General features: G+C 43.9%; 2 protein-coding genes and 1 long non-coding RNA gene across 3 annotated transcripts in view; 1 reads left to right on the top strand and 2 right to left on the bottom strand.

The window, feature by feature from the left end:
• Window positions 1-5763: 5763 nt before the first annotated feature.
• Window positions 5764-10287, top strand: LOC103699099 (probable inactive leucine-rich repeat receptor kinase XIAO). The gene has a single exon (XM_008781152.4). The coding sequence runs from the start codon at window positions 5978-5980 to the stop codon at window positions 9506-9508; it is 3531 nt and encodes a 1176-aa protein (XP_008779374.3). The 5' UTR covers window positions 5764-5977; the 3' UTR covers window positions 9509-10287.
• A 1322-nt stretch (window positions 10288-11609) lies between these two features.
• LOC113461674 lies at window positions 11610-18609 on the bottom strand. Its single transcript, XR_005509878.1, has 3 exons — window positions 18380-18609; window positions 12143-12211; window positions 11610-11982 (listed from the first exon to the last, which is right to left on the bottom strand). It is a non-coding gene; the product is annotated as an uncharacterized LOC113461674 (long non-coding RNA).
• A 3351-nt stretch (window positions 18610-21960) lies between these two features.
• Window positions 21961-24340, bottom strand: part of LOC103718498 (arginine decarboxylase-like) — a 2867-nt gene continuing 487 nt past the window's right edge. Inside the window, exon 1 of the mRNA XM_008807357.4 lies at window positions 21961-24340. This exon is cut by the window's right edge and continues 487 nt beyond it. Coding sequence (XP_008805579.2) covers window positions 22247-24325 — 2079 coding nt within the window. The 5' untranslated portion in view covers window positions 24326-24340 and the 3' untranslated portion in view covers window positions 21961-22246.

Below are 24340 nucleotides of genomic sequence, written 5' to 3'. Positions count from 1 at the left end.
ACAACTTTCAAACATGACCAGCTTTCTATCCGAGAAATTTCTGTCATTCCTCTACTAACTACATCAACTAAATTTACTAGTTATCCATCCAACTGAGGTTCCTATTTTGGATTAGATTTGCCTCCATAATAGCTGTATCCATAGCATCAGCTTGGTCACGGGAAAAGGTGACCAAGGTCAGCGCGGAGCACGGCCACAGCTATTTAGGCCTGGTTCATCATGCACATGTATAAAACCATGCTAGAAGTATATGCACCGAGCCTAGATATGTGACTTTGAGCTAGGCTTGTTTTCTAATAAAATGAGCTCGATTTTTTTTCTTCCCCCAAGGGGAACGAGCTTAAAAATCTAAGGGCGTTTTTGATAAGGTGCAGAATTTGCTCCACTCCTAGCTACCTACCTACCTACCTACCTACCTACACAAGTCCTAATATTGTCAAATCCAAGCTTCTCATGAGCATTCCCTGCATCTGCAACCATAGAATCTCGAGCACTCTTGCGACCTTTAGAACCCAAGGGAAGTGGCTTATTAGATGAGAAGTTCAAAAATATAATGGTGGGGTTTCACTTGCCTGGATTTTAATGGAAACAGCAGTCCTCCACCCTTCCTTCACTGTGCAAGAATACAATAAAGAAGCCTATCTCCCGCCAAATGCAGACTGCGTGAACTCTTATCTCCTGTAATGAAATCAGGCGGATCTCCCCCCATCCTTCTCATTTATTGTTCACAAACCATAACTCTTTTGTAGCAGCTCATGCCTTCCGGACTACGAGAAATGAGGCTTCCTCCTGCGCCTCGTTTTCAAGTGGAGAGCAGAATATAACACGATGAGATGAGGTAAAGGGATCGGAATTTCCCAGCCTCCATCGACTACCAGTTGTGGGACCGCGGCAGGTCCCATCCTCCTCCGAAATAACGGCTGTTATAACATTGTACCAGTGTTGGGTGCCTCTAATTATTTGTTATATATATATATATATATATATATATAGTTATATATATATATATATATATATATATATATATATATATATATATATATATATATATATAAAATTATTGTACCAGTAGTTAGTTGATCTTCCCTGTGTAATGAATATTATATTATATAATAGATAAGTTTGCAAGATTGTGATCTCTCAAGTCTTAATTGATTACATAATTTTTTATTTTTTACTTTTTTTGAAAAAATAGAAAAAAAAAATTCAATCATCATTATTGCCTATATAATTTAAACCTAGGTCTCTCCGTTGCTTTTACCTATCGAGCCTATTGGCACCTGCCATTGGCTAATATATTTCGAAGAGAGAATGTGAAAAAAAAAAAAAGGTATATATTTCTATGGCCAATATATTTTCTGTTTAAACAACAGAATGTTTACAAGTGGAGAGGATGCAAGAAAAAAATAGGAGAAAATAGAGTATGATTCTGTCAAAGAAAAAAAGGAACATAAACGAAGGGTCTAGCCAAACATAGCCAGAAGTTAAAAGCTTTTCAAACTGGAGATGTATTACAGTTACGACTCCGTACGTTGTTTCAATTCAGATTATAATTCATGAACAGTATTTTAGTCAGATAATGTCATTGCTGCTAATCATTATTCCCCTTCCAGTAAAAGCAATTGCTAAACACCAGTCGTACAGCATCAACTTTTTCTTGTATAATATATATATATAAACAAAGATTGGATTAGACAAATAATGACCGTTATTTCAGCTAATGCCATTCAATTGCCGAATCCTTGCAGGTCTAATTACTGAAGCCTTGGAGCCCACGCCCACCTTATCTGCTTCCTGGTTTAGAGAATGGTGCTCTCTTTAATCTCGTTATTCTTTTGCCGTTATGCACGGGGTGCCACTCTTTCAGTTGGCTTTGCGTCCGAAATGTGGAATCGGCTGCGTCACCACACAGCTTCTCAGATGCATTCTAATTATCTTTTATTGACACCAAGAGAATCATTTCTGAGAGAGAGAGAGAGAGAGAGAGCGCAGCCCAAAGTTATCAGCAGCGGTCGCCAAGTTCTATCAGTTTCATGCATTACCAGAGTTACAGCATGTTTGATGCAGATGTGGCATGCAAGATTGGGATTTTTTTTAACTTAACCAATTATATTTTTGTTATTCATATGACCCAGTAAGTTGTAGGACTTTTCCGAAGGTTCTTTATTTTGTTTTTGGGACAAAATTAAAAGCTTGTCTGGGTCGCAAAAAAAAAAAAAAAAAGGAGAAAAATATAGTCCATCAGAAAATTAAAAAATCTCTTATTTCATTAGAATTTTTGAGAAAGAGAAACGAAAATATTTTAGTAAATTTTTTTTTTCGTGAACTAAATGAGTTTTTAAAAATATGTACGTAGACTATATAATTTTTCAAACAAAATATGAAATGTTGATATAATTATAATGCTAGAGAGAAGAATGGCTCGAAAAAATATGCAACATTGAAGTGTTTTTTTTTAAAAAAAAACATTGTTTCACATTTTTGGCCAAGGATTTTTTTTTTTTTAGGCTGAAACGGGCATTTCATATATTACGGGTACGAATACATTCAATGAAATTAGAAAACAAAAGGTTCCGAAGTGCTCTGCGTATCTCACCCTCCCTAGTTCATAAAGTGCCTCCTGAATGGCTTGCTACATATGCCGCCACCCAGTCGCCCGCCCTATTAGCTTCACGATATACATGCGTTGCTTGAAATGTAACACCCTCTCTCACCATCATTCAAATATCTCGAAGATATGCATATAATTAATCAACGCATTGCTATTGGTCCATGTGGACCAGCATATGGACCCAAGGCATGCACATATAGGAGGGTAACATCTCTTCTTGACAAAGAATTTGCACTCTGCCGAGTTTCATTTCCCCCTTCGGTTTTTTTTCTGCTTTCTTGGAACAATTGTTTCCTTCTAATGTGATCAAGTCGCTTGAGATGATTGAACATCACGAAAAACAAAAACAAAAAAAAAAAGGTGACAAACAATCACTTCAAACTATGCCTTACATTAAATTATTATTTTGCTCCAGGGCACATGATCCATCACTCTATAAACGCAATCTTGAGAGAAAATATTAAAAATATTTTCTGTGCCAACTGTTTTGGGGAACTAGATTGTCTTTTATTAATGCCAAACCTTCAAATATAGTTTGAGCCCCCGTTAGTTAATTATTAGATGGCTACGAGACTTCAAACCATTCAAAAAACTGCACCCAGTTGCTTAGTTGAGTAGGAGCTCGAGTTCAATCTAGCCTTACATGCTATGGTCAAATAATTAATCATAATCAAATTACACAACAGATATCACATACTAGCTATCTCCTTAAATTAATTAGATTTGCAAAAATTTATATCATAATATTAGGTTATGAATTCTGATCGACGTCAAATTGATAAAAGAAACACATCAAATCAATAACTCTGTAGACCTTGTTTTCATATGAGTCATATCAGCAAAACATTTTCTTCTCGATCATATACAAATCTGACTTGACGGAAAGAATAGGTTCAGGAATGGATCCCAAGGAATGCATGTGACGGCCAAGTTGAATTCGGGTCGGATTCTTGCCTGCTGGCCTCCTTGTGGCTCTACTTTTCGACCATCCTCCTTTTAGGCGCTTACGCATTGCCGACCCCCACCTTTATAACCGGGGAATCATAGTTATGATCTTTTTATCAATTATTAATAAATTATAAACTATTTTTAGTTTTTCTGTTGATCAAGTGATTCTCAGATTATTCTCTAAAAAAATTTAAATTTAATCCAGATCGATTATTCTCAAGCTATATATGAATTTAAAAATATTTATTATAAATATTTATATATAGGACAAATCAATGATTTGTAATTTTTAACCTCTCCTAAATTTACTTTTAATAAAATAATTATAAATATTTAGAATGTTCAGCTTTTTTTTAGAAAACTTCGATATTTTTGCTTCCAATTTTTGTTATCCAAACTCTTATGATTAATTTTTAAGTTTTCTAAGTTGTGGATCGTTTGATGCAGCCGAATTGTTTCCTAATGCTGAACTTATGACTGAGGTTGCAATCAATCGTTTGATGGCTGGTTCTAAGTTCAAAGTATACTGCACCAGAGGATCATACCTATGAGAAACACCATATTCTCTGCTTTAGTCCTTTGCCTTACCTTTGGACCTTGTTCCATGTAGATTTGCACTTTTAACGGCTTTCAAGCTTACTATCCTTTGAATGCCCTTATGCAAGCCTCTTGAGAGTGTTATTTTAAATTAGAAGCCTGAAAAAAGAAAAAAAAATATTATTGACCAAAAAAAAAAAAGCAACAGAAATGTGGGCCTACGTTTTGGTACTCGCAATCCAAAGAAGACTGATGAGGTTTTATTGTGCAAAATGTTGCAGATGGTGATGTGGGGTTGGACGATTTCTCCATGTCAATACTTCGTTAGCATCACATCAAAGTAGGGGAAAGGCAATCTAAAAATACTCTTTCTCCTGCAGAAGTTTATGACATCATTATTTATTTGATTAAATTTTATTATTTTTTAAGAAATAAAATTATTATTATTTAATTAAGAGCCTAGGAGGTTTTGCACATTCATGAGAAAACGGATGTACACCGCCGTTCTCCCCACTCCTTCCTATAATAACGTTCATGAGACATTTCTTTCTTTTCATTTTTAACTTGAGTGTTCTAAAATTTATCTTATTTGAGACAGCCTCTTTTCTTAAATTGGTAATGGTTATTCTTAACTGGCAGCGAGGTATGAGGTAACGGTTGGATTAATTTATTTGGTGCTCGTATACGTAACCTCATTGATGGCAAACTTATTTCTTGTGTATTCTAAAATATGAACAATTGCTAAATTTATATTTATGGAGCATGAAAAGCTACCAACCGCAAAATAGTAAATAAAGTTGCACATATGCTAGCTCTATGTAGTATCCGGCATTTTTCATATGGTCGACCATAAGTATTTTTGCTGAGTAATTATTTTTATCTTTTTAGTCTATTTTTTTATTTAGACTCGCTCAATGAAGTTCACCACTATCCTAGCTAGTTACTCGCTATTGACTGATTAGTTAAATTTAACAAGATGGTGAGTGATTTAACTAGATGTCTAGATTAAATAAAAAACCCGAGATGCCAAATAATATAAATTGAATTGTTACGCATTATCTTCCATCTCTTATTATTTATGTGACAATTAATAGATGACATTGTCTAGCAATGATTTGATCCTTGCCAGCATTTATATAATTTTTGTGTTGTCCTCTAATCCTTTACCGTTGCATAGGATTGAAGAACCGAGCGAAGAATAAAGCCAAACTCAAGTAATTAAGTTTGGGCAACACTAGGTAGATCAATTTCGCTTACTATTGCAACATGAGTTGAACTAAATCAAAAATTAATTTATGGATTTTAGCTTGATTTGTTGATAAAAATCATAAACATACCTGATTGAAAAGAAATTTTACTAAATAATTTTGATCTATCGTAATGCTTTTTTTTTAATGTGATGGAATCCTTTTTTTTGTCTAGCTAAAAAGTAAAATACATCACCAACCAGGTCTAATTTAAAGGGGCCCTGTCTCGGTTGACTTACAAAGCATAGAAAACGACAGAACCGAAATTTTGAACTCCTACCCGACCCGTTGTGTAACTCTCTTGACCCCAGAAGAAAAAAGGGAAGTAAGTAAACCGGACCAGTTACAGCATACATTAGCCTTGGCCAGCCTCCATCGAGGAAGTTACCTTTTTATCTCGCTTTAAGCTTTAACTTATTATTTAATGCCACAGTTTTTTTTTTTATTTCAAAAAAAGAGCCTCGGACGGAGAGAGAGGAGGGAAACCAGTCCAAGATCCCTCCCTCTCTCTCTCTCTTCTCTTTCATCGCACTGAAAACACTGGCCACCTCCCCTCTCTGGGCCAAAAAATCCCATCTGAGAAAAGAACGAACCCACCACCACTTTCTCTCCGTTTCTTGATGAACGAATATGCATGGATAAAACCGTAAGTCCCTTCGAGCCCACCTTCAAGAAAGCTCACTCTCTCTGTCTGCGCTCCACTATGGCATCCTCTCCCCTCTTCTTCCTCCTCCTCTTCCCCCTCCTCATCTCCGCCACGCCGCCGCCACCGGCGGCGCTGCCAGGGAACCGGACGCCGGAGACCCAAGCGGAGATCGACGCCCTCACCGCCTTCCGCGTCGCCCTCCACGACCCCCTCGGCGCACTCGACGGATGGGACCCTTCCTCCCCCTCCGCCCCCTGCTCCTGGCGCGGCGTCCTCTGCTCACCCACCTCTGCCCCCCCACGCGTCGTCGAGCTCCGCCTCCCACGCCTCCGCCTCTCCGGGCCCATCTCCGACCGCCTCGCTGCTGGCCTTCCCTTCCTCCAAAAGCTCAGCCTCCGCCAGAACTCCTTCTCCGGCCCCATTCCCGCCTCCCTCTCCCGCCTCTCTCGCCTCCGCTCCCTCTTCCTCCAGTTCAACTCCCTCACCGGGCCCCTTCCCCCCTCCATCCTCGCCAACCTCTCTGACCTCCAGGTCTTCGACGCCGCCGGCAACCTTCTCACCGGCGGCGTCCCCACCGCCCTACCCGCCCCCCTCCGCTTCCTCGACCTCTCCTCCAACGCCCTCGCCGGCCCCATCCCGGGCAACCTCTCCGCCGCCGCACCCCGCCTCCAGCTCCTCAACCTCTCCTTCAACCGCCTCCGCGGCACCCTGCCTCCTTCCCTCGTCCGCCTCCGCTCCCTCCTCTACCTCTGGCTCGACTGGAACCGCCTCGAGGGCCCCATCCCCGCCGTCCTCGCCAACTGCTCCTCCCTCCTCCACCTCGGCCTCCAGGGCAACGACCTTCAAGGCATCCTCCCCGCCGCCCTCCCCGTCATGCGCTCCCTCCAGGTCCTCTCTCTCTCCCACAACCGCCTTTCCGGCCCCCTCCCCTCCTCCCTCTTCTCCAACTCCTCCCTCCGCATCGCCCAGCTAGCCGACAACGCCTTCACCGCCCTCTCCCCGCCGCCGCCGGCCAACGCCTCCTCCGCCCTCCAGGTCGTCGACCTCAAGGCCAACCGGCTGGCCGGCCCCTTCCCGGCGTGGCTCGCCGATCTCTCCGGCCTCGCCGTACTGGATCTTTCCGGCAACGCCTTCTCCGGCGCCCTCCCGCCTGCGATCGGGCGGCTGTCAGCGCTGCAGGAGCTCCGGGTCGGGGGCAACTCCATGGCCGGCCCCATCCCGCTAGAGATCGCGCGATGCGGCGCCCTCCAGTTTCTTGATCTTGAGGAGAACCGCTTCTCCGGCGAGATCCCCGCGGTTCTTGGAGGGCTCGCCATGCTAAGGAACCTCTATCTCGGCGGGAATCTCTTCTCCGGGAGGATTCCGGCGAGTCTTGGCAATCTTTCCTGGCTGGAGACCCTCTCCCTCGGCAAGAACCGGCTTACTGGCGGCGTGCCGGAGGAGCTGACGCGGCTGAGCAACCTGACCTTCTTGGACCTCTCCGGGAACGGAATCTCCGGCGACATCCCGTCCGGCATCGAGAATCTTGCAGGGTTGAAGAGCCTGAACCTGAGCAAAAACGGCTTCTCCGGCAGCATTCCGGCGGCGATCGGGAGCCTCCTGAACCTAAAGGCATTGGATCTCAGCGGGCAGAAGAACCTCTCTGGCGATCTTCCGGCAGAGCTCTTCGGGCTGCCGGACCTTCAGGTGATCTCTCTTGCCGAGAACTCGTTTTCCGGCCAAGTCCCCGAGGGTTTCAGCAGCCTGTGGAGCTTGCAGCATCTCAACCTCACGGCCAACTCCTTCTCCGGCCCGATCCCGGCGACCTACGGCTACCTCCAGTCCCTTCAAGTCCTGTCTCTCTCCGGCAATCACATCTCCGGCGAGATCCCCGCAGAGCTCGCCAACTGTTCCAATCTCACCATTCTCCAGCTCCGGTCCAACGAATTGTCCGGCCCCATTCCGGCGGACCTTTCCCGCCTCTCCAATATCGTGGAGCTCGACTTCGGCCAGAACAATCTCTCCGGCGAGATCCCGCCGGAAGTTTCCAACTGCTCGTCGCTGGTCACGCTCCGGCTGGATGGCAACCATCTCTCAGGTGACATCCTCGACTCCATCTCCAATCTTTCCAAACTCCAGACGCTCGACCTATCTGCCAACGATCTCTCCGGCCCCGTCCCTTCGTCCTTGGCTCGCATCTCCGGGCTGGTACGGCTCAATGTCTCGGAGAACAACCTCAGCGGCGAGATTCCTGGGATGCTGAGCTCTCGCTTCGGGGACCCGTCGGCGTTCGCCGGAAACCCGGACCTGTGCGGGCCGCCGCTGGAAGCGGAATGCAAAGGTTCGCGGAGGAGGAAGCGGCGCAACTTGGTCCTGTTGATCGGCCTGGTGGCAGGCGCCGTCCTTATTCTGGTCCTCTTCTGCTGCTGCTTCGTGATCACCCTGTTGAGGTGGCGGAGCCGCTTCCTCGCCAGCAGAGCCGGCGTCAAGAAGCGGAGCCCAGGGAGGGGCAGCGGGTCGAGTGGGAGTGGAGAGAATGGCGGTGGCGGGCCGAAGCTGGTCATGTTCGACAACCGGACCACCTACGCGGACACGGTCGAAGCGACGCGGCAATTCGACGAGGAGAACGTGCTCAGCCGCGGCCGCCACGGGCTGGTGTTCAAGGCCTGCTACAACGACGGCACCGTGCTATCCATCCTTCGCCTGCCTTCGACTTCGGCCGACGGGGCGATCGTGATCGAGGAGGCGGCGTTCCGGAAGGAGGCAGAGTCGCTGGGGAAGGTGAAGCACCGGAACCTCACAGTGCTAAGGGGTTACTACGCCGGCCCGCCGCCAGATGTTCGACTGCTGGTCTACGACTACATGCCCAACGGCAACCTCGCGACGCTCCTCCAGGAGGCGTCCCACCAGGACGGCCACGTCCTCACCTGGCCCATGCGCCACCTCATCGCCCTCGGCGTGGCCCGCGGCCTCGCATTCCTCCACGCCTCCGGCGTCATCCACGGGGACGTCAAGCCGCAGAACATACTGTTCGACGCCGACTTCGAGGCGCATCTGTCGGACTTCGGGCTGGAGCGGATGGTGGTGACGGCCGGGGCGGCGGAGGCGGCGGCTGTGGCGTCGACGTCGTCGACGCCGGTGGGGTCGCTGGGGTACGTGGCGCCGGACGCGGCGGCGGCGGGGCAGGCGACGAGGGAGGGGGACGTGTACAGCTTCGGGATCGTGCTGCTGGAGCTGCTGACGGGGCGGCGGCCGGGGATGTTCGCGGGGGAGGAGGAGGACATCGTGAAGTGGGTGAAGCGGCAGCTGCAGCGGGGCCAGATCTCGGAGCTGCTGGAGCCCGGGCTGCTGGAGCTGGACCCGGAGTCGACGGAGTGGGAGGAGTTCCTCCTCGGGGTGAAGGTGGGGCTCCTCTGCACCGCCCCCGATCCCCTCGACCGGCCCTCCATGGCCGACATCGTCTTCATGCTCGAGGGCTGCCGGGTGGGCCCGGACGTCCCCTCCTCCGCCGATCCCACCTCCCAGCCTTCCCCCGCCTGACACCGGTCTACGGCTCTTCGCGTCCTCTTCTCCGGCCATTGTTTTTTGTTTTGTTTTGTTTTGTTTTGTTTTTTTGGGGGGGGGGGGGGGAGGGGGGCTTCCCTTCTCTCGCATTTTCTCTGAAAAAAAAAAGGAATTATTTCCGTTTCGTTGTAGGATTTTTCCCGTTTTCCGGTTTTTCCGTTGTTGTTGCCTCTTTGTTTGTTCTTTTAATATGTTTTTTTTATAGCCCCCAACGGATTGGATGCCGAACGGCGCCGCAGAGGAAGGTGGGGCAGGAAAGCACGTACGGCATGGTCAAAGTGACTCTTCTGTGGGGGCCCCCCGCATCGGCTGCCTCTTGCTCGCTCGGAACCTTTCTCCCGCCGGAAGGAAGAGGGCCACGTAGGGCGAGGGCCTCGTGAAGTAGCCGTTGGGGCAGCCCCCGGCCCAGGCGCTGCGTTCCTGTGTTTAAATTTTTTTATGCGCGCACTCCTAGCGAGTGGTGGTGGTGATGGTGGAGGGAGCTTCTGTCCTAGTGGTCAGGCCGGCTTCGAGTACCGTACCAATGGTGGTTGAGGGTTGGGATCGTAGGATTCCATCTCACCGGCTTGCTTTTCTGGAATCGACGAGTACCAGGGGGTGAGATGGGGGCCCACCGTAGATTTGTCTTTTTCAATTAATTGTATAAAAATTTGTGTCGTATGCCGATGGGGACGGGAGGTAATACTGCTAGTGGGGGTGGGAGGTGCTGAAACCTTTATTGATTGGAATTGTATCATTTGTTCTTTCTCTTCCAATCTTTCTCTGGCCTTGCCTCTTGGTTTTGTTTTTATCTTTTCAGGCATCCAGATTTGGTTCCCCAGATTCCGAAACAGGGCCTACCGAGTAGCGTCTCTTTTTATTTTTATTATTTTTTTCTCATAGACTATTGTTTGGGAATTTGATGGATTAGCTGGACAGCTCGAAGCGACAAACCCGATACAGGTGACCGTTGCTTTAATCATCCCTTCTCTTCTCCGCCTTCTTTTTAGGATAGCAAGAAGAATCAAGTCCTGAAGCCCCCGGTCCGGTTCCAATCTCTCTCGACCAGTGTGACCTGTCCTGGTACGCTTATCTGATCTTACCCTAGCACAATGTTACCGTTAGGTATTCAAACATATATATATATATATATATATATATATATATATATATATATATATCTTAAAGAAAAGAAGAAGAAACTACACATCCTCCATATGACAAAGTTACTCTGTATTATAATACATCTTATAAATGTGCTTTACGAGTCAAGTTAATAGGTTGACATCGACCGCGCTCAAGACAAAAGTAGACCCTTTTCAACGAGGCGGTCTGCTAGCTAGATGGGCCAAGCGGCCGAGCTACCACAATGTTTTGAGTTGAATTTTGTTACTATGAAACCGAATGCACAGCACAGTTGAGGAACCGAATGCACGGCGCTAAGATCTCTCACAAAATCATTGTCAGTTGTTTCACAACTCATGTAGCTTCAGCAGCAGAGATGCATCATCAATGGCATCTCCTTCAACTGTTTAGTGGTAGAATGAAACCCTATCCATCTCATATATGAACTTCTTAACCATTTAGGGACGAGATGGAGACAAAAGAAAAATCAGAAGATGGCTTTCAAATTAACAACATTGCATAAACTGTCGGATTAAGAAGCAACTGGAGAATAACACAACCTGTGCAAGCATTTTGGCGCGAGATGTCCATTTCATCAAAGCACTTCTGAAACCAGATTCATATCAACAGGACTCACAGAACAAATATCTCCAACACAGAGGAGGTAGATAATACTCGACACAAAGTGCCATGATCCAAATGTCTTTCACCGGTCGCTCAAACAACATTTCCCAACAAGGAGACCACGACTCCAAGTTGGATAACTGCGATACTGATATCAATTAGCTTGCTGACCGTACGAGTACAGAGCAACCAAAAGTAAGAAACAGAAGGGGTGAAAAATAAGAGGAGCATCGGTAAAGGTCACCCGTGGGATAAAACAACGCTGCAGAGAGACCAGATCATTGCATGGCTTCAGACCACTGCGGCTTTTTAACTCATCCCCATGTGACAGAAACAAACAAAAGACATCTCACAGGGTAAGAAACTCCAACGCTCTGCTCATATATATGGATCCCGGCAAAAACATACATACCCAAAATGCTACAGTCTATGCACACTGAAAGATTAAGATCAACAAGCTAGAATAAATGGGCCTAGAATTTTATACAGAATGATGCTGATCAGCTTTGCAGGGGCTAAGCCAAGTGCTACTGCCATGCTCGGAAATGAATAGTAGGACACCGAAATAATAGCCCTGCGGAGAAATAGGACTTGCACATAATTGACATTACTTCTCTTTAAGGTGATACAGCATCCTCACCAACTAACGGAAGCAGCACCTAAGGGGAAGTTGGGTTGGCTTGCAAGCTGGAAAAGAAGAAAGAGCCGATCTGATGAACCATCTGCAGACATCGAAATACACAACTTGAAGATTATTTGCAAAGAACAAGAACCCACCTACTTACAAACTCTTAGATTCATGAGAGCAGTGGAACCTGCTATCTTCTATAGTGTAGGCAAAAGATGTATGTGTGCGTGTCAGAGAGAGAGAGAGAGAGAGACCTGATTGTTGCAGTGGTAATACCATTTTTAACCCTTCATACAACCAGGCAGACGTACAGCAATTACATTCTAGAAAAACAAGGAAGAAGGGTGATGTCAGATGATGATCATGATAAATTCCATGACTGTTGGAATGGAATTCACATGACATACAAAGTACACAATTATTGAAGGTGTCATACATCTAATTTTTCCCGTCTGAAAGACTGGAGGTTCTAGTTACCCTCTGCAAAGTACATCCCAAGCTCTTGGCTTTTATAGTACTTGTATATTGGCAGTAACAATTTATTACACAACAAAATCAGGTTATATCTCATTGAGAAAAGAGTCTGATATCAAGATTTTTAACTAGAAACATATCTATGTATGAAATGGCAACTCCTTGCATCTTGAATTTACAGTTAAGGATCTGTGTCTAAAAATTAACAAATAAATCACTCTACGGAACAGGTAAAATATCAAGTAATTGAGGAACACTTGCATAATACTTGACAATCATGTGGATTGACTGGAGATATAATTGTCTTGGATTGGAGTTGCATTCATGAAAGATCAGAATCCAAACCTGACGAGGAAACTAAAAGGTAAACATGGGCTATATCAGTATCTATTAACAAGACATGATTGTGATGGCCTTTGGTGTCCCCAAGGACTGTTGTTAAGATTGGGATTCGTAACTCATAGAGGGGACTAGATTTTTCTTATTTTTGCAAACTTTCTAAATGTAAAAGAATTATGAAAATCAAAATATGAGTCAGCTATAAAGTAGGTAAATGGTGAATAGAAAGCCATACATATAAAAATTCTAGATTTCACCAATATAGGCCCATATGTAGCAAGTCTATAGAAAGAGATACTTGTTTGGTTATTCAATAATTTATATACCATCTGTCAATTTAGTTATTGTTTTAGGTATATTTTTTTAGAGAAAAAAAAGGTTAAGACCTTAACATATTCGCCATAAATTTGATAAATTTGCATTTTATTTTTAACTCTTAAGAACTTCAATAACATACTTGCTAATTCTCCTACTCGAGATTTATTGTTGATAACTAATCTAAAAGCCATATAGTCGCATAAATTATAGAAAATGGGTGCACCCATGATTTAATTTGCATTTAGCATAATCAAGTTGGATCCTATGATCCAAATGAATGTATCTTCCATCATATGGATCTAAATCTTGTGATCCTACATTGATCTTGATCCAAGGATGGGATCTGGATTGTGAATTGTGAGATTTTAACAACAATGTTTCCGAGGGCTGTTGATTGTATGATTAATCGTAACATATAATATAGGATCATCAAACTGGTCCAATGTTTCCATACAGACAATTTTGTTGAAAGTCATTGCTATTTCTTACATTCATTATCCACAATGATCAAGAGAGGCATGTGGCAAGCCTCATTTTTCAAATTCAGTGTCATGGATCTGCTATAACAAAACCAAATAAGTTTCTCACATAATTTTATGGTCAGGATCGTTCATTTTACTTTAAATGGCGTGGTGACATCAGCCCTTTTATAAGTATATCATCCCAAACTGAACAATGAACAATCTCTTCCCATTCATCATAGCTTATCATGGTAATGACGAAAGTGGTTTTCCAAACTGATTGACTTGCACCACTAGATCCAGATAACAATGTCTCATATCTTGAGGTCCTCCAATGAATGAAACAAGCGGCGCAAACCCTTTTCCATCTCTACATCCTTGAGTCTTGCACGTAGCTACACTCTAGTATACGCTTATTGATAAAAATCAGCTCGAATTATGTTTTATGTTTTCAGTATTATAATAATAGTTCACCTTGCTGTTTTCACTTTAATGCACATGTCAACAGCATATTCCTTATCACTCACTATACACGACATTCCACCTTTCAGGATCACAAATCTGGAACATTACATTCTCTCTCTGAAACTTTCATTCTCCCAACGTGGTTGTTTAGATCAATGTGGTACTATAGATATTCTAAATCATCTTTGATCGACATGGTACTATTGAATGCTATAAATCTTAAAAGAAGAATAAATAACCCAACTTAATGATACCCAATACAGTTATGAATTAGGGTTTATCCCCGTGGCCGTACCTCTCTCTATAGTATCCAGAGGTTATGTGTTCAAGTCTTGGGTGGTGCATCTCTAAGTATTGAGACCTAGAAAATTATAATGCGGGTGGGTCTCTCTCCCTTTCTCTCAAAAAAATGATATGCAATACAATTTTGAAATTACTTATGAGACAACTATTTGAATACAATTCAACAATAGAGTTCCAAAATACATCTAGTAAAAAGGATGAACAATGATCAATGAGAAGGAATACATAGATATCATCAATTGCTTATCTTCCACAATGGCATAAAAGGAATGCCATAATATTAAAGTGAAATTTTGTTCAGTTGATATAAATTAGTTTTGAAGGAAGGCAAATGACTACTAGAATCATTGGTATGAAGATTGTGCTATATGATACGATAGAGGGTGAGCCTTGGCACAATAAAAAGGATGCTCCATTGTGACTCGGAGGTTACGGGTTCGAAACATGAAAACAACCTCTCCGCACACAGAGGTAAGAATGCGTACATCTGACTCTCTCCAGATATTGCAACGACAGGAGCCTTGTACAGTGGGCTGCCTTTTTTTTTTACAAACATATAATCAACTCAACTTAGAAAAATAGTTAAAGAAAACAAACTTGTTAAACTCTTAAAATCTATGAGATCTACAGAAACAAAGGAAATATTGACTACAGTGATCACAATCGAATTGTACATATTTAATGCTAAGACAAAATAACTTCAACATCCTCAGCTATCTTACATGGCTTCTGGTATGGTTGTTGGCTGCTGATGTGTCTTTCGAAGTAAAATCCATCCAAGCCTCAAATTTTAGGATATAGCAACATAGCTAAAAGGGATCCAAATATGCATGCAGATACATGATCTTGTTGGTTAGAATGTAATTTAATGATTAAGTCCATATTTTGTTTAACTTTTAAGCGCACGTCATGTATTTTGTGTGGACTTGCATATTTTTGTATACCCAATTATGCCCATATTTCTCCCACACTTATGTTTGTCTTATACGAACTTGTCTTATTTTATCCACAATCCAAGTACCGAGAGTTAAATAGCTAAGGGCTCTGTTTCCTAGTACCTCGGTTCCGCAAGCTAAGGGCACTGTTTTCCCGACCAAGGTTTTGGCTTTTTGGGATTGGGGGGGGGGGGTGTGCAAGTATAGGTAGATTGTGGTGTTAGAACCACCTCATCCCCCACCCACCCAAAAAAAAGAAAAGCCCATGCAACCATACGTGATAGGATCGATACTAAGTACTAAACAAATTATTAAACCACTGGTTATCATTCAATATCAAAAGGTGCTCGTTTGATATGATTTGGCATGGCTCAATTATAACATATTTGAACCAAAAATGTTATAAAATAATGGTTTCACCATTTCATTGCCCCAGAGAAAAAGATGGAGGTTGTTTGTTAGTTGTGGATAGCCTATGACTCAACAGGCAAACAAATGAAAGCAAATCTTGTTTACACGAGTGTTTACATGAGTACCACTTACTTAATATATTACATGTAAATAAGAAACTACCCCAATGAGTTTGCTACAAATAGTCTAAACTTCAAATTCCATCAAAATGAGCTCAACCTCCAAATTGAAAACAATTTCTAGACCTTTGGATTTGAGCCAAAATAGCAATCTCTAATACTAGGAATATTTTTAAAATTGTAAAACATTATAGATTTTACTGCATTCAAATATTTCCATGACCTCAAGCTCTAGTAAGAAAAGTCTTATGGCTTAATATCCAATTTTTTTACATCAAATATGATGCTAACCAGCACATAATGTCTCAACACACTCATATGCCTTACTTTTTGCAAATTTAGTCTCAAAAAAAAATCTTTATCCAAAATTTTGTGATTCGTTATTGTATATTTTTGTCGAGCATTGTCATAGGATGTCACTAAAGTAATGAAATAAAAATAGTTTTTGAAGACTGAGTCAAATAACAGTGCACTTACTAAGGCTAAGAACCATCCCTTGCCACATGTTCTTCTTCATGCAAACTCTCTTGGCATCTTTCTTGAAACAAATATGTAAAAATTCAAATTGTACCATCAAAATGGATTTAGGAAAAACAAGGAAACAAGGTGGAGATAGGAAAGGTTCGTTTCCCTTCCATTATTGGTTTCAATGGCCACCATCTTCACCAATTCCTAACACCAACTTATTTGATTTCTTGAAATCCATCTCACCTCTAGCACCAAATTCTTCCTGTCTTCTCTTGGGAAAAGAGGACAAGGCAAGAGCCCACTGTCAAGATTGTGGATCTTGGAAAACAGAAAAAGAAAAAAAGCACCTAATGCTTGAAATATCAATCCTTACAGAAAATAAAAGTGCCTAGCCAACTCAGACCAAGTGTAAGCACTTGCAAAGTACATAAAATGAGAATAAATAAATGACCGTTGACCTCTCACTTTAGGTATTACAACAAACAAAAGTATACAGGTGTTCAAATGTGCATTTAAAAATAATGTGATTTATCAACAACTCGAATTTACCTGGTCAATTTGGATGGATAGATCTACATGACTATGTGCATGTGTGTTGGGGGTGGGGAGGAAGGGGAGGTGTATCTCACTCTACCATATTTATACATATATCATGTATGTAATATGTACAGTTTTTTTTTTGGGGCGGGGGTTTTTTGTGGAGGACAGGGGCTAGTATCCTTTTTTTAGGTTTCAAACCTCAATCCAACGATGACCCTTTCAAAGTAATGCTCACATAGTTAAACATGGTTATCTTTCATATATGCATCAAGCCACATTCTAAACCTTGACAACTTATTAATGCTTATCTCCCAAATTTACAAAATTCCATGCATATATAAGAGGCGCGTTGTGATATTTTTCACACTTCTAGAATTTTTTTTTAAAAAAAATCTCTGATTTGGAAAGATAAAAAGTCTTCTGCTTTATTTGAATTGCATACACCGAGAGAACAGAAAACATGTAATTCTGTTCTACTCTATTTTGTTACCTTCTATCTTCTGAATAATGTTTTTACCTATGATTCATTCACCTATAGGCTTCTCATGTCTAATGTAACAAAAGAATGGATGCAACACAAAGTTGAGTATTTTTCTTCTGGTTACCAACATACCTAAAGCAGAACCACAAATCAAATTGTATTGCTCAAGCTTCTATGTCGGATCTAGGATCACGGAAAAAATAACATATCATAACGTTAAAATTCATGCGAGCCTCAGCATTTGTTTTTGGTAGAGATGCAAGCCTCTGCCTGATCTTCTTACTGGCAGTTTTTAGTAGCCAAATAAACATCATGATTCCAACTATTATCCATAAATTACTCGATTCTTTGTCTTGTAGATGTCATTGTCACCATTTAATCAGGACACCAACATATGAACTATCAGCTTGCTGCTTAATTCTATGACCCTGAGTTGACAAGGAGATGAAGTCACACAATATTTTGAACTAACATCTTTACAAAAAATATTATGAGGACAAGAAAAGTGCATGAAGACCAATAACAAGCATCATCTCATGGCAATAAATAGCTGCAAAGCCGAGGTGTAACAAAATTTTCTCGTAAACATGGGAGAAACTAATGTTTCCAATCTTCACTTTGTAGCTAAATCAGGATTCCAACAAAACTAACACGAGTTTGATTTTTCAAGAGTGTTAATAAAGCACACATCAATCATCATATTGCCCATTCCTATCAACATGGCACAGTGCTTTTCCAGATGAGCCTATATATTGCAACTTCCGCTGTTCTTTGTAATGTCTCATGACATTGTTATTCGAATTAAACTGCAAGTTCCACAATCGACCAAAAGAATTTGGATTCAAGCACGGACAGAATCAACAAGGAATTATCAAAATAGAAGCATCAAAACCCAGGAAATTCAGAAGTGTAGTATTAACCATCAACCATGTGAGCGCCAATCTCAATATTTAGGTTTCAAAGTAGACCAAGAAACAAATTCTTGGATTAAAAACAAAAAATAAAAAAAATAATACAAATCCTCAACTTTCCATTGCAATATTCAGAGAAATAATCATTAGCGGCTATCTGCTTTCCATCGATAATGTTAAAAGAATCGATTTTAAGCTTTTTTTCCTTCATTGCTGAATTTAATTCTAAAACCAAAACCAGAAAGGAAAATCAAAGAAGAACGCACCGGGTTTTGGATTAGAACAAGCTGTGGTACCAACCAGAAACTCGATTGATCCCGGGTTCTTTTTACGCGGACCGGAGGCTGAAGGCAAGAAGGCGATTCTAGTAGCGGAGATGTGGCCGGCGGTGGCCGCGCACAACCCACCGCGACGGTACTACCATCTGGCACGTGCTTTGCACGTGATCGGTGGAGGACTGGGGGATATTTTTTGTGGCCTGCGAGCGCATCTGGGCCTTCCGAAAACATGGCCTATTTTAAATATATATTGGATTTGGATTTACTAAATTTCTAATCGGTACCCCGAACCGACTAAAGCCGATTCTAAACTAGCATAATATATACTTCAAAACCCTACTTGAATATAACAAATTAGTTTTTTTCTCCCTCATAATATAGTTAGTCTTTGTATTGGGAGGGAGTGGTTATAAGTTTGAAATGGAAAGTCTTCGTTTCGTTCGGCTTGGAAAGCCTCACTTCACTAATTATAACTATGTACCATTATCAATCAAATTTTATAGAAATATATTTTTGTCAATTGCTACATGTTTCATACTATTATTTTATTGCATCATAGGATTTAATTAGATAATTGATTTGTATATGTTTATTTGGTGTGTGTTAAGATTATTTTTGACTATTTGATCCAAAAAGACCGATGAATTGGTAAAATCAATATTATAACTGATCTGATTCAATTTGAAAGGAATTAGATTGGGTTTGAATTCAATTTTTTGACTCGATTTAGAAAATGGATTGGATTAGATTCCATCATGATCCAAGCCAGTGCACTTGTACCTTTAGAAGAGCCGCTCTTAGTAAGTGAGATATTTTGTCTCTCTCTCTCTCTCTCTCTCTCTCTCTCTCTCTCTCTCTCTCTCTCTAAGATAGAAAAAAAAAAGATCAAAAACTTTGTAAGTAGTAGTTTGATTGACCATATTCTTATTTCATTGAACCATCTTTACTTGTATTGCAATCTCCCTATGGCACTCTTAAAAGCAGATAGATAGCTGGAGTCTCTAGTTTTCTTGGAATCTTTAGCCGTCCTCATATAAACAAATAAAATATCGTCCTAAATTTATTTAATTAATCTAATAATTAATCCAAATAGAAGTCTAAGAATACATGATAAATGTTGACCTAAATGTATGCCTCCTCTCTCTTCCATATGATAACCATTGCTACATCAACTTTTTTATTTTAAAATACTTAATTAATTTATATCAAATACTCTAAGTACTTCCGTTAGAGAGATTAGTATCTGTTGAGGTCGAAGTTCCTCCGACCTCCGACCTCCGACCTTAGCCCCCACCGAACTGGAAAAGAAAAAGAAGACTGCGTCCCCACAGAAGGTATTGTCCGCTTTGGAAATCGGTGGCTCCGGGCCCAGTGGGCTCGCTGGAGGGCGCCTATTCCCACAACATCAGCCCCCAGCGAGAAGGTCTATGCCGAGGTCAAGGGCCCCTACCTGGCGTGCCATTGTTGAGGTCGAAGTTCCTCCGAACTCAGACCTTAGCCTCCACTGAACTGAAAAAGGAAAAGAAGACTGCGTCCCCACAGAAGGTATTGTCCGCTTTGGGGATCGGTGGCTCCGGGCCCAGTGGGCTCGCTGGAGGGCGCCACCCCTCACGGTTTTGTCCTTTAAAAGGCGCCTCCTAAAGAAAGGGTAATCGAGCCCTCCATTTAAGGTACAGATACTTTCGCTATTCAGTCGATGTGGGACTAAGTCCGAAACCTTTTATTCCCACAACAGTATCTATTTATTTATCTCTTTGTTATCTCTTCTAGCGAACCCCCTTTTCCAATTTAGAAGTAATGAATAATTCTAAATATTCTAATTACCATGAGAACCTCTCTCTTCCATCAAAAAAAGAGAGCCTCCTTTGATGTTGTATCTCCCAAATGTGCCGTTTTACCTCCACAAAATCTCATAAGCAAAAGGTTATAATTATTTATATATTTAAACATATTTGAAGTGGGAGATTTAAAATCTCTAAATCTATACAAAAGAGATGTTATTTTCTTTTCAAAAATAGAAAATTAATAAAGATTTATAAATGAAAAGATTTTCACAAGTATTTTATGTGTAGTTTATAAAATAATCAAGATCGTTTGTCACATGCATAGCACATGTACTTTACTAATAAATAGAAAGTAAAAGAAGAAAAGGAGCCAAGATGGTGGTGGTGGGGGTGGCATGTAACCTATCTTTTTGTTGTGACTTGTGCATCATTTTATTCTTATATTCGAAATCCCAATCATCTTGTATGTGTGGCATCATGGTAATATGAAAAATCGCAGATTAAGATCCTTGCCGGTTAGAAATTGGACTAGAGACGGTCAATTGATCAATCATGATTGCTCGTGATCGACGACGAGACGACCCACGATTGAGCGGCCCTAGTGAACTTGCACAACAAGCATTTCGTTTGGCCCGCTCTATCACAAGCCATCTATTAATCATGAATAGTGGTGATTTTGAAACAAGCCATCTCCAATTAGATCAAGGACTAGAGAGGATCCAAACTCAAAAATCATGACCACTTGAAATCTTCTTTCTGCTCTGGTACATCATGTATAATCCTACTTCTTTGCTCATATTGCTTCAACTTTTAGTCCCTCCCCTCTTTTTTTTTTTGCAGCCTATCAAAGATTGGAAATATTTAGAACTTTTGGTCCCTACAAACGTGGTTCATCTCAATCTCCTAAAGAGTATGGATGGCATAAATATTATTAAACTGAAGTTCTTGAATAGATTGCAGGATCATTGAAGGACTATAAGTAGAATGATATTATGAAAACCTAGCTGTTAGCACTTAGCATTATACAGTTTCTAATCTAAGGGCAACCCAAAAATATCCTTTTGAAAATGTATTCCCATTGCTATGTTTCTCAAGAACAAATAAATTATAGTCGTTGAAGCAAAAATAAGTCAATGCCATGAAACAAGTACTTCAATGAAAATTGAAAGGGAGAATATACGAAGAAGATTAAAATTCTTGCAACCATGTTTTTGTTTTGGGGGGAGGATTAATCCCAATGAAGTTTTAGAGAGAGATTCCAAAGTAGGCAAATATACAGGAGATTAAGACAAAAATGAACTGCATGTTATTGGTGGAAGACAGGGGAACGGCGATGAGGGGGCAAACGAGTTCTGCTTTTGTTGTGTACGTCCAAATCCTATTAGTTCATCATTAGAATATAATAATCCAAGAATTATTTTTTTTCTAGAGAGAAATTCAAGAGTCCTGTGCTTGCGCAACATAGAAACACAAGCACAAATAAAAGAGACATGAGAACCAAAGCAGTGGAGATGATATGAAAGGAGATGGAGAGAGAATAATGGACAATGAGCAACATCATTTTGAGATTTGTTTGTTTCTTTGTGGACTAATTACTAAAATTTAACTATTTCTTTGTGATAGTAAATATAATGTACAAGATTTGGAAGTGGCCAAGTTGTCGCTGAAGAAGATCCAGACCTCAAACTCAATATGCACAAGCGAGAGGGGCAAAACATGGCTCCATTAAACGTCATCTTGTTAGGTGTCTTGTCAGCTGTTCGAAGTTAAAAAAAGACCCAAAAGGGAAGTCAAGCACGGAGAAATTCCATTGCCAACATGCAGTCGTTAGCTACCAAAAAAAAAGAACACGGAATAATGCCACTATCAACTTGCATAGGCAAAAGAAACAAACGGGAGACGCCCTTTCCCTCTGGCCAACAAACGTGGCAAAAGAAAGAACCTAAAACGTATATAAAGGCTTCTCTATTTTTTTTTCTTGCTTGTTGAAAAAGTAAAATTACTTCTTTTTTTTTTCTGTTGAAAAAGTAAAGTTATTCTGACACCTTGCCGTGGCCTCTTGCACCTTCCCTCACAAGGTCAACCCCCGCATCAAGTCCCACTCCTCCGCATCGTCGTCATCCCCGCGTCCACCTGCGGGGCCGCCACGCTCTCCTCCGCCGCCGCCGCGCACCAGGTAGGGCATGGAGTTGAACGCCCTGGCGAGCCGGCGTGCCGCAGCCCCTCCTCCGCCAAAATCCCCCGCACGCCCCTTGAGCCCCTCGAACATCACCTCCGGCTCGTGCTGCATCGCCCTCAGCACATCCGCGCACGACGCCCCCGGCACCGCCCGCGTCACCGCGAAGCAGTGCGGTCCCTCGCTTTGCTCCACCCGCACCACGCTGGGCCCCGCGAACAGGTTGTGGGCCCCGCCCAGCGCCTCCTGGTAGGCCCCTCCCAAAAACATCCCCAGAAAGTACCCGCCATCCTCTCCGTCAAGCTCGTGGACCGGGAGGCTGGACCAACCGCCGATAAACCGGTCCACCTTCCCGTCGCTGTCGCAGGTCAGGTCCTGCAGAACCGCGCTCACCCCTGGCCGCTGGTCCAGCCGGTGGATCGGCGCGATCGGGAACAGCTGCCCGATAGCCCAGAAATCCGGCAGCGACGTGAACACCGAGAGGTTCACGTGGTACGCCCGGACCGGCTCGGCATGACCGTTCTCCTTGGCGAGCACCTCGCATAGGCCGTCCACCGCCGCCAGGTGCTCCAGGCCGAGGAGCCCTTCCTTGAACCGCTCCACGCACCGCCGCTTCAGCTGCTCCGCATACAGGAGGCACGTCTCGTACTCCCCCCGCACGGCGGCCGCCACCAGGCTACGGTAGTCCACGAGTCCCTCCAGAAGATGGGCGACGTCCGGCCCGATGGGAACCGGCTCGGCCACGGCAGAGCAGGAGGATGAGGAGAAGGCCTCGAAGACGAGGACCGAGTGGTGGGACACGAGGGCTCGCCCGCTCTCGCTGCAGATGATCGGGTGCCGCATGCGGCGCCGGTCGCATGCGTCCCGGACCGTCCGGACCACCGCGGCCGCGTACTCCTCGAGGCCGTAGCCGACCGACGCGTCGGAGCCGGCCGACCGGGTCCCGTCATAGTCGATGCCGAGGCCGCCGCCGACGTCGATGACGCGCATGGCCGCGCCCAGGCGAGCGAGCTCGCAGTAGATCTGGGCGGCCTCTCTGACGCCGTCGGCGAGGAGGGCGGTGGTGGGGATCTGTGAGCCGATGTGGAAGTGGAGGAGCTGCAGGCAGTCGAGCATCTCGAGTCGCTGGAGCCGCCGAACCACGGGGAGTATCTGGGCGGCGGTGAGCCCGAACTTGCCCTTCTCGCCGGAGGTGGAACCGAAGTGGCCGGCGTGCTTGGTCCGGAGCTTAGCCCGGAGGCCGATCACCGGCCGGATGCCAAGCCTCCGGCCGGCCTCCACCACCGTGAGGAGCTCCTCCTCCTGCTCCAAAACAACGATGGCGTTGAGGCCCAAAGCCCTGGCCGTAAGGGCGAGCTCGACGTACTCCACGTCCTTGTAGCCGTTGCAGATGAGGAAGGCCTCGGGGCTTCCTCTAAGGAGGCAGCTCATGGCGAGAAGGAGCTCCGGCTTGGATCCAGCCTCGAGACCGAAGTGAAAAGGGGCACCGGCCTCCACGATGTCCTCCACGACGTAGCGGTCTTGATTGCACTTCACCGGGTAGACCCCCTGGTAGCGGGAGCCGTAGCCGTTGGATCGGACAGCGAGGTCGAAGGCGGCGTGGAGGGACTCGAGGCGGTGGCGGAGGACGTCGGGGAAACGGACGAGGAGGGGGAGCCGGAGGCCGAGGCCGCCGGCGGGCTTCTGGTCGACGGCCTTCCGGACGGCCTTCATCAGGTCGATCTCCTGGTGGGGGAGTGTGGTGGCGCCGTGGGGCCGGACAGCGATGTTGCCGGCGGCGTTGACGGAGAAGTAGGGGGCTCCCCAGCCGTCGATCTTGTAGAGCTCCGCAGAGAGGTCGGTGGACCACGGGGTGAGGTGATCCCTCCCCGCCAAAGGAGCGCCGCCGGGAAGTGACTCCGGCGGGATACGAGATCCAGTCCGGGCGAAACCGTAGGTAGAATGCGGAAGCGCAGCATCTAAGTGGGCCGGCATCACTTTCCGATCGAA

Source organism: Phoenix dactylifera, chromosome 2, assembly GCF_009389715.1.
Source record: "Phoenix dactylifera cultivar Barhee BC4 chromosome 2, palm_55x_up_171113_PBpolish2nd_filt_p, whole genome shotgun sequence".
Taxonomy (NCBI): domain Eukaryota; kingdom Viridiplantae; phylum Streptophyta; class Magnoliopsida; order Arecales; family Arecaceae; genus Phoenix; species Phoenix dactylifera.
This window is presented reverse-complemented; position numbering and strand designations above follow the sequence as displayed.

Excerpts from the sequence above, each read along its gene's own strand:
- LOC103699099 (XM_008781152.4), top strand. The coding sequence starts at position 5,978 with ATGGATAAAACCGTAAGTCCCTTCGAGCCCACCTTCAAGAAAGCTCAC.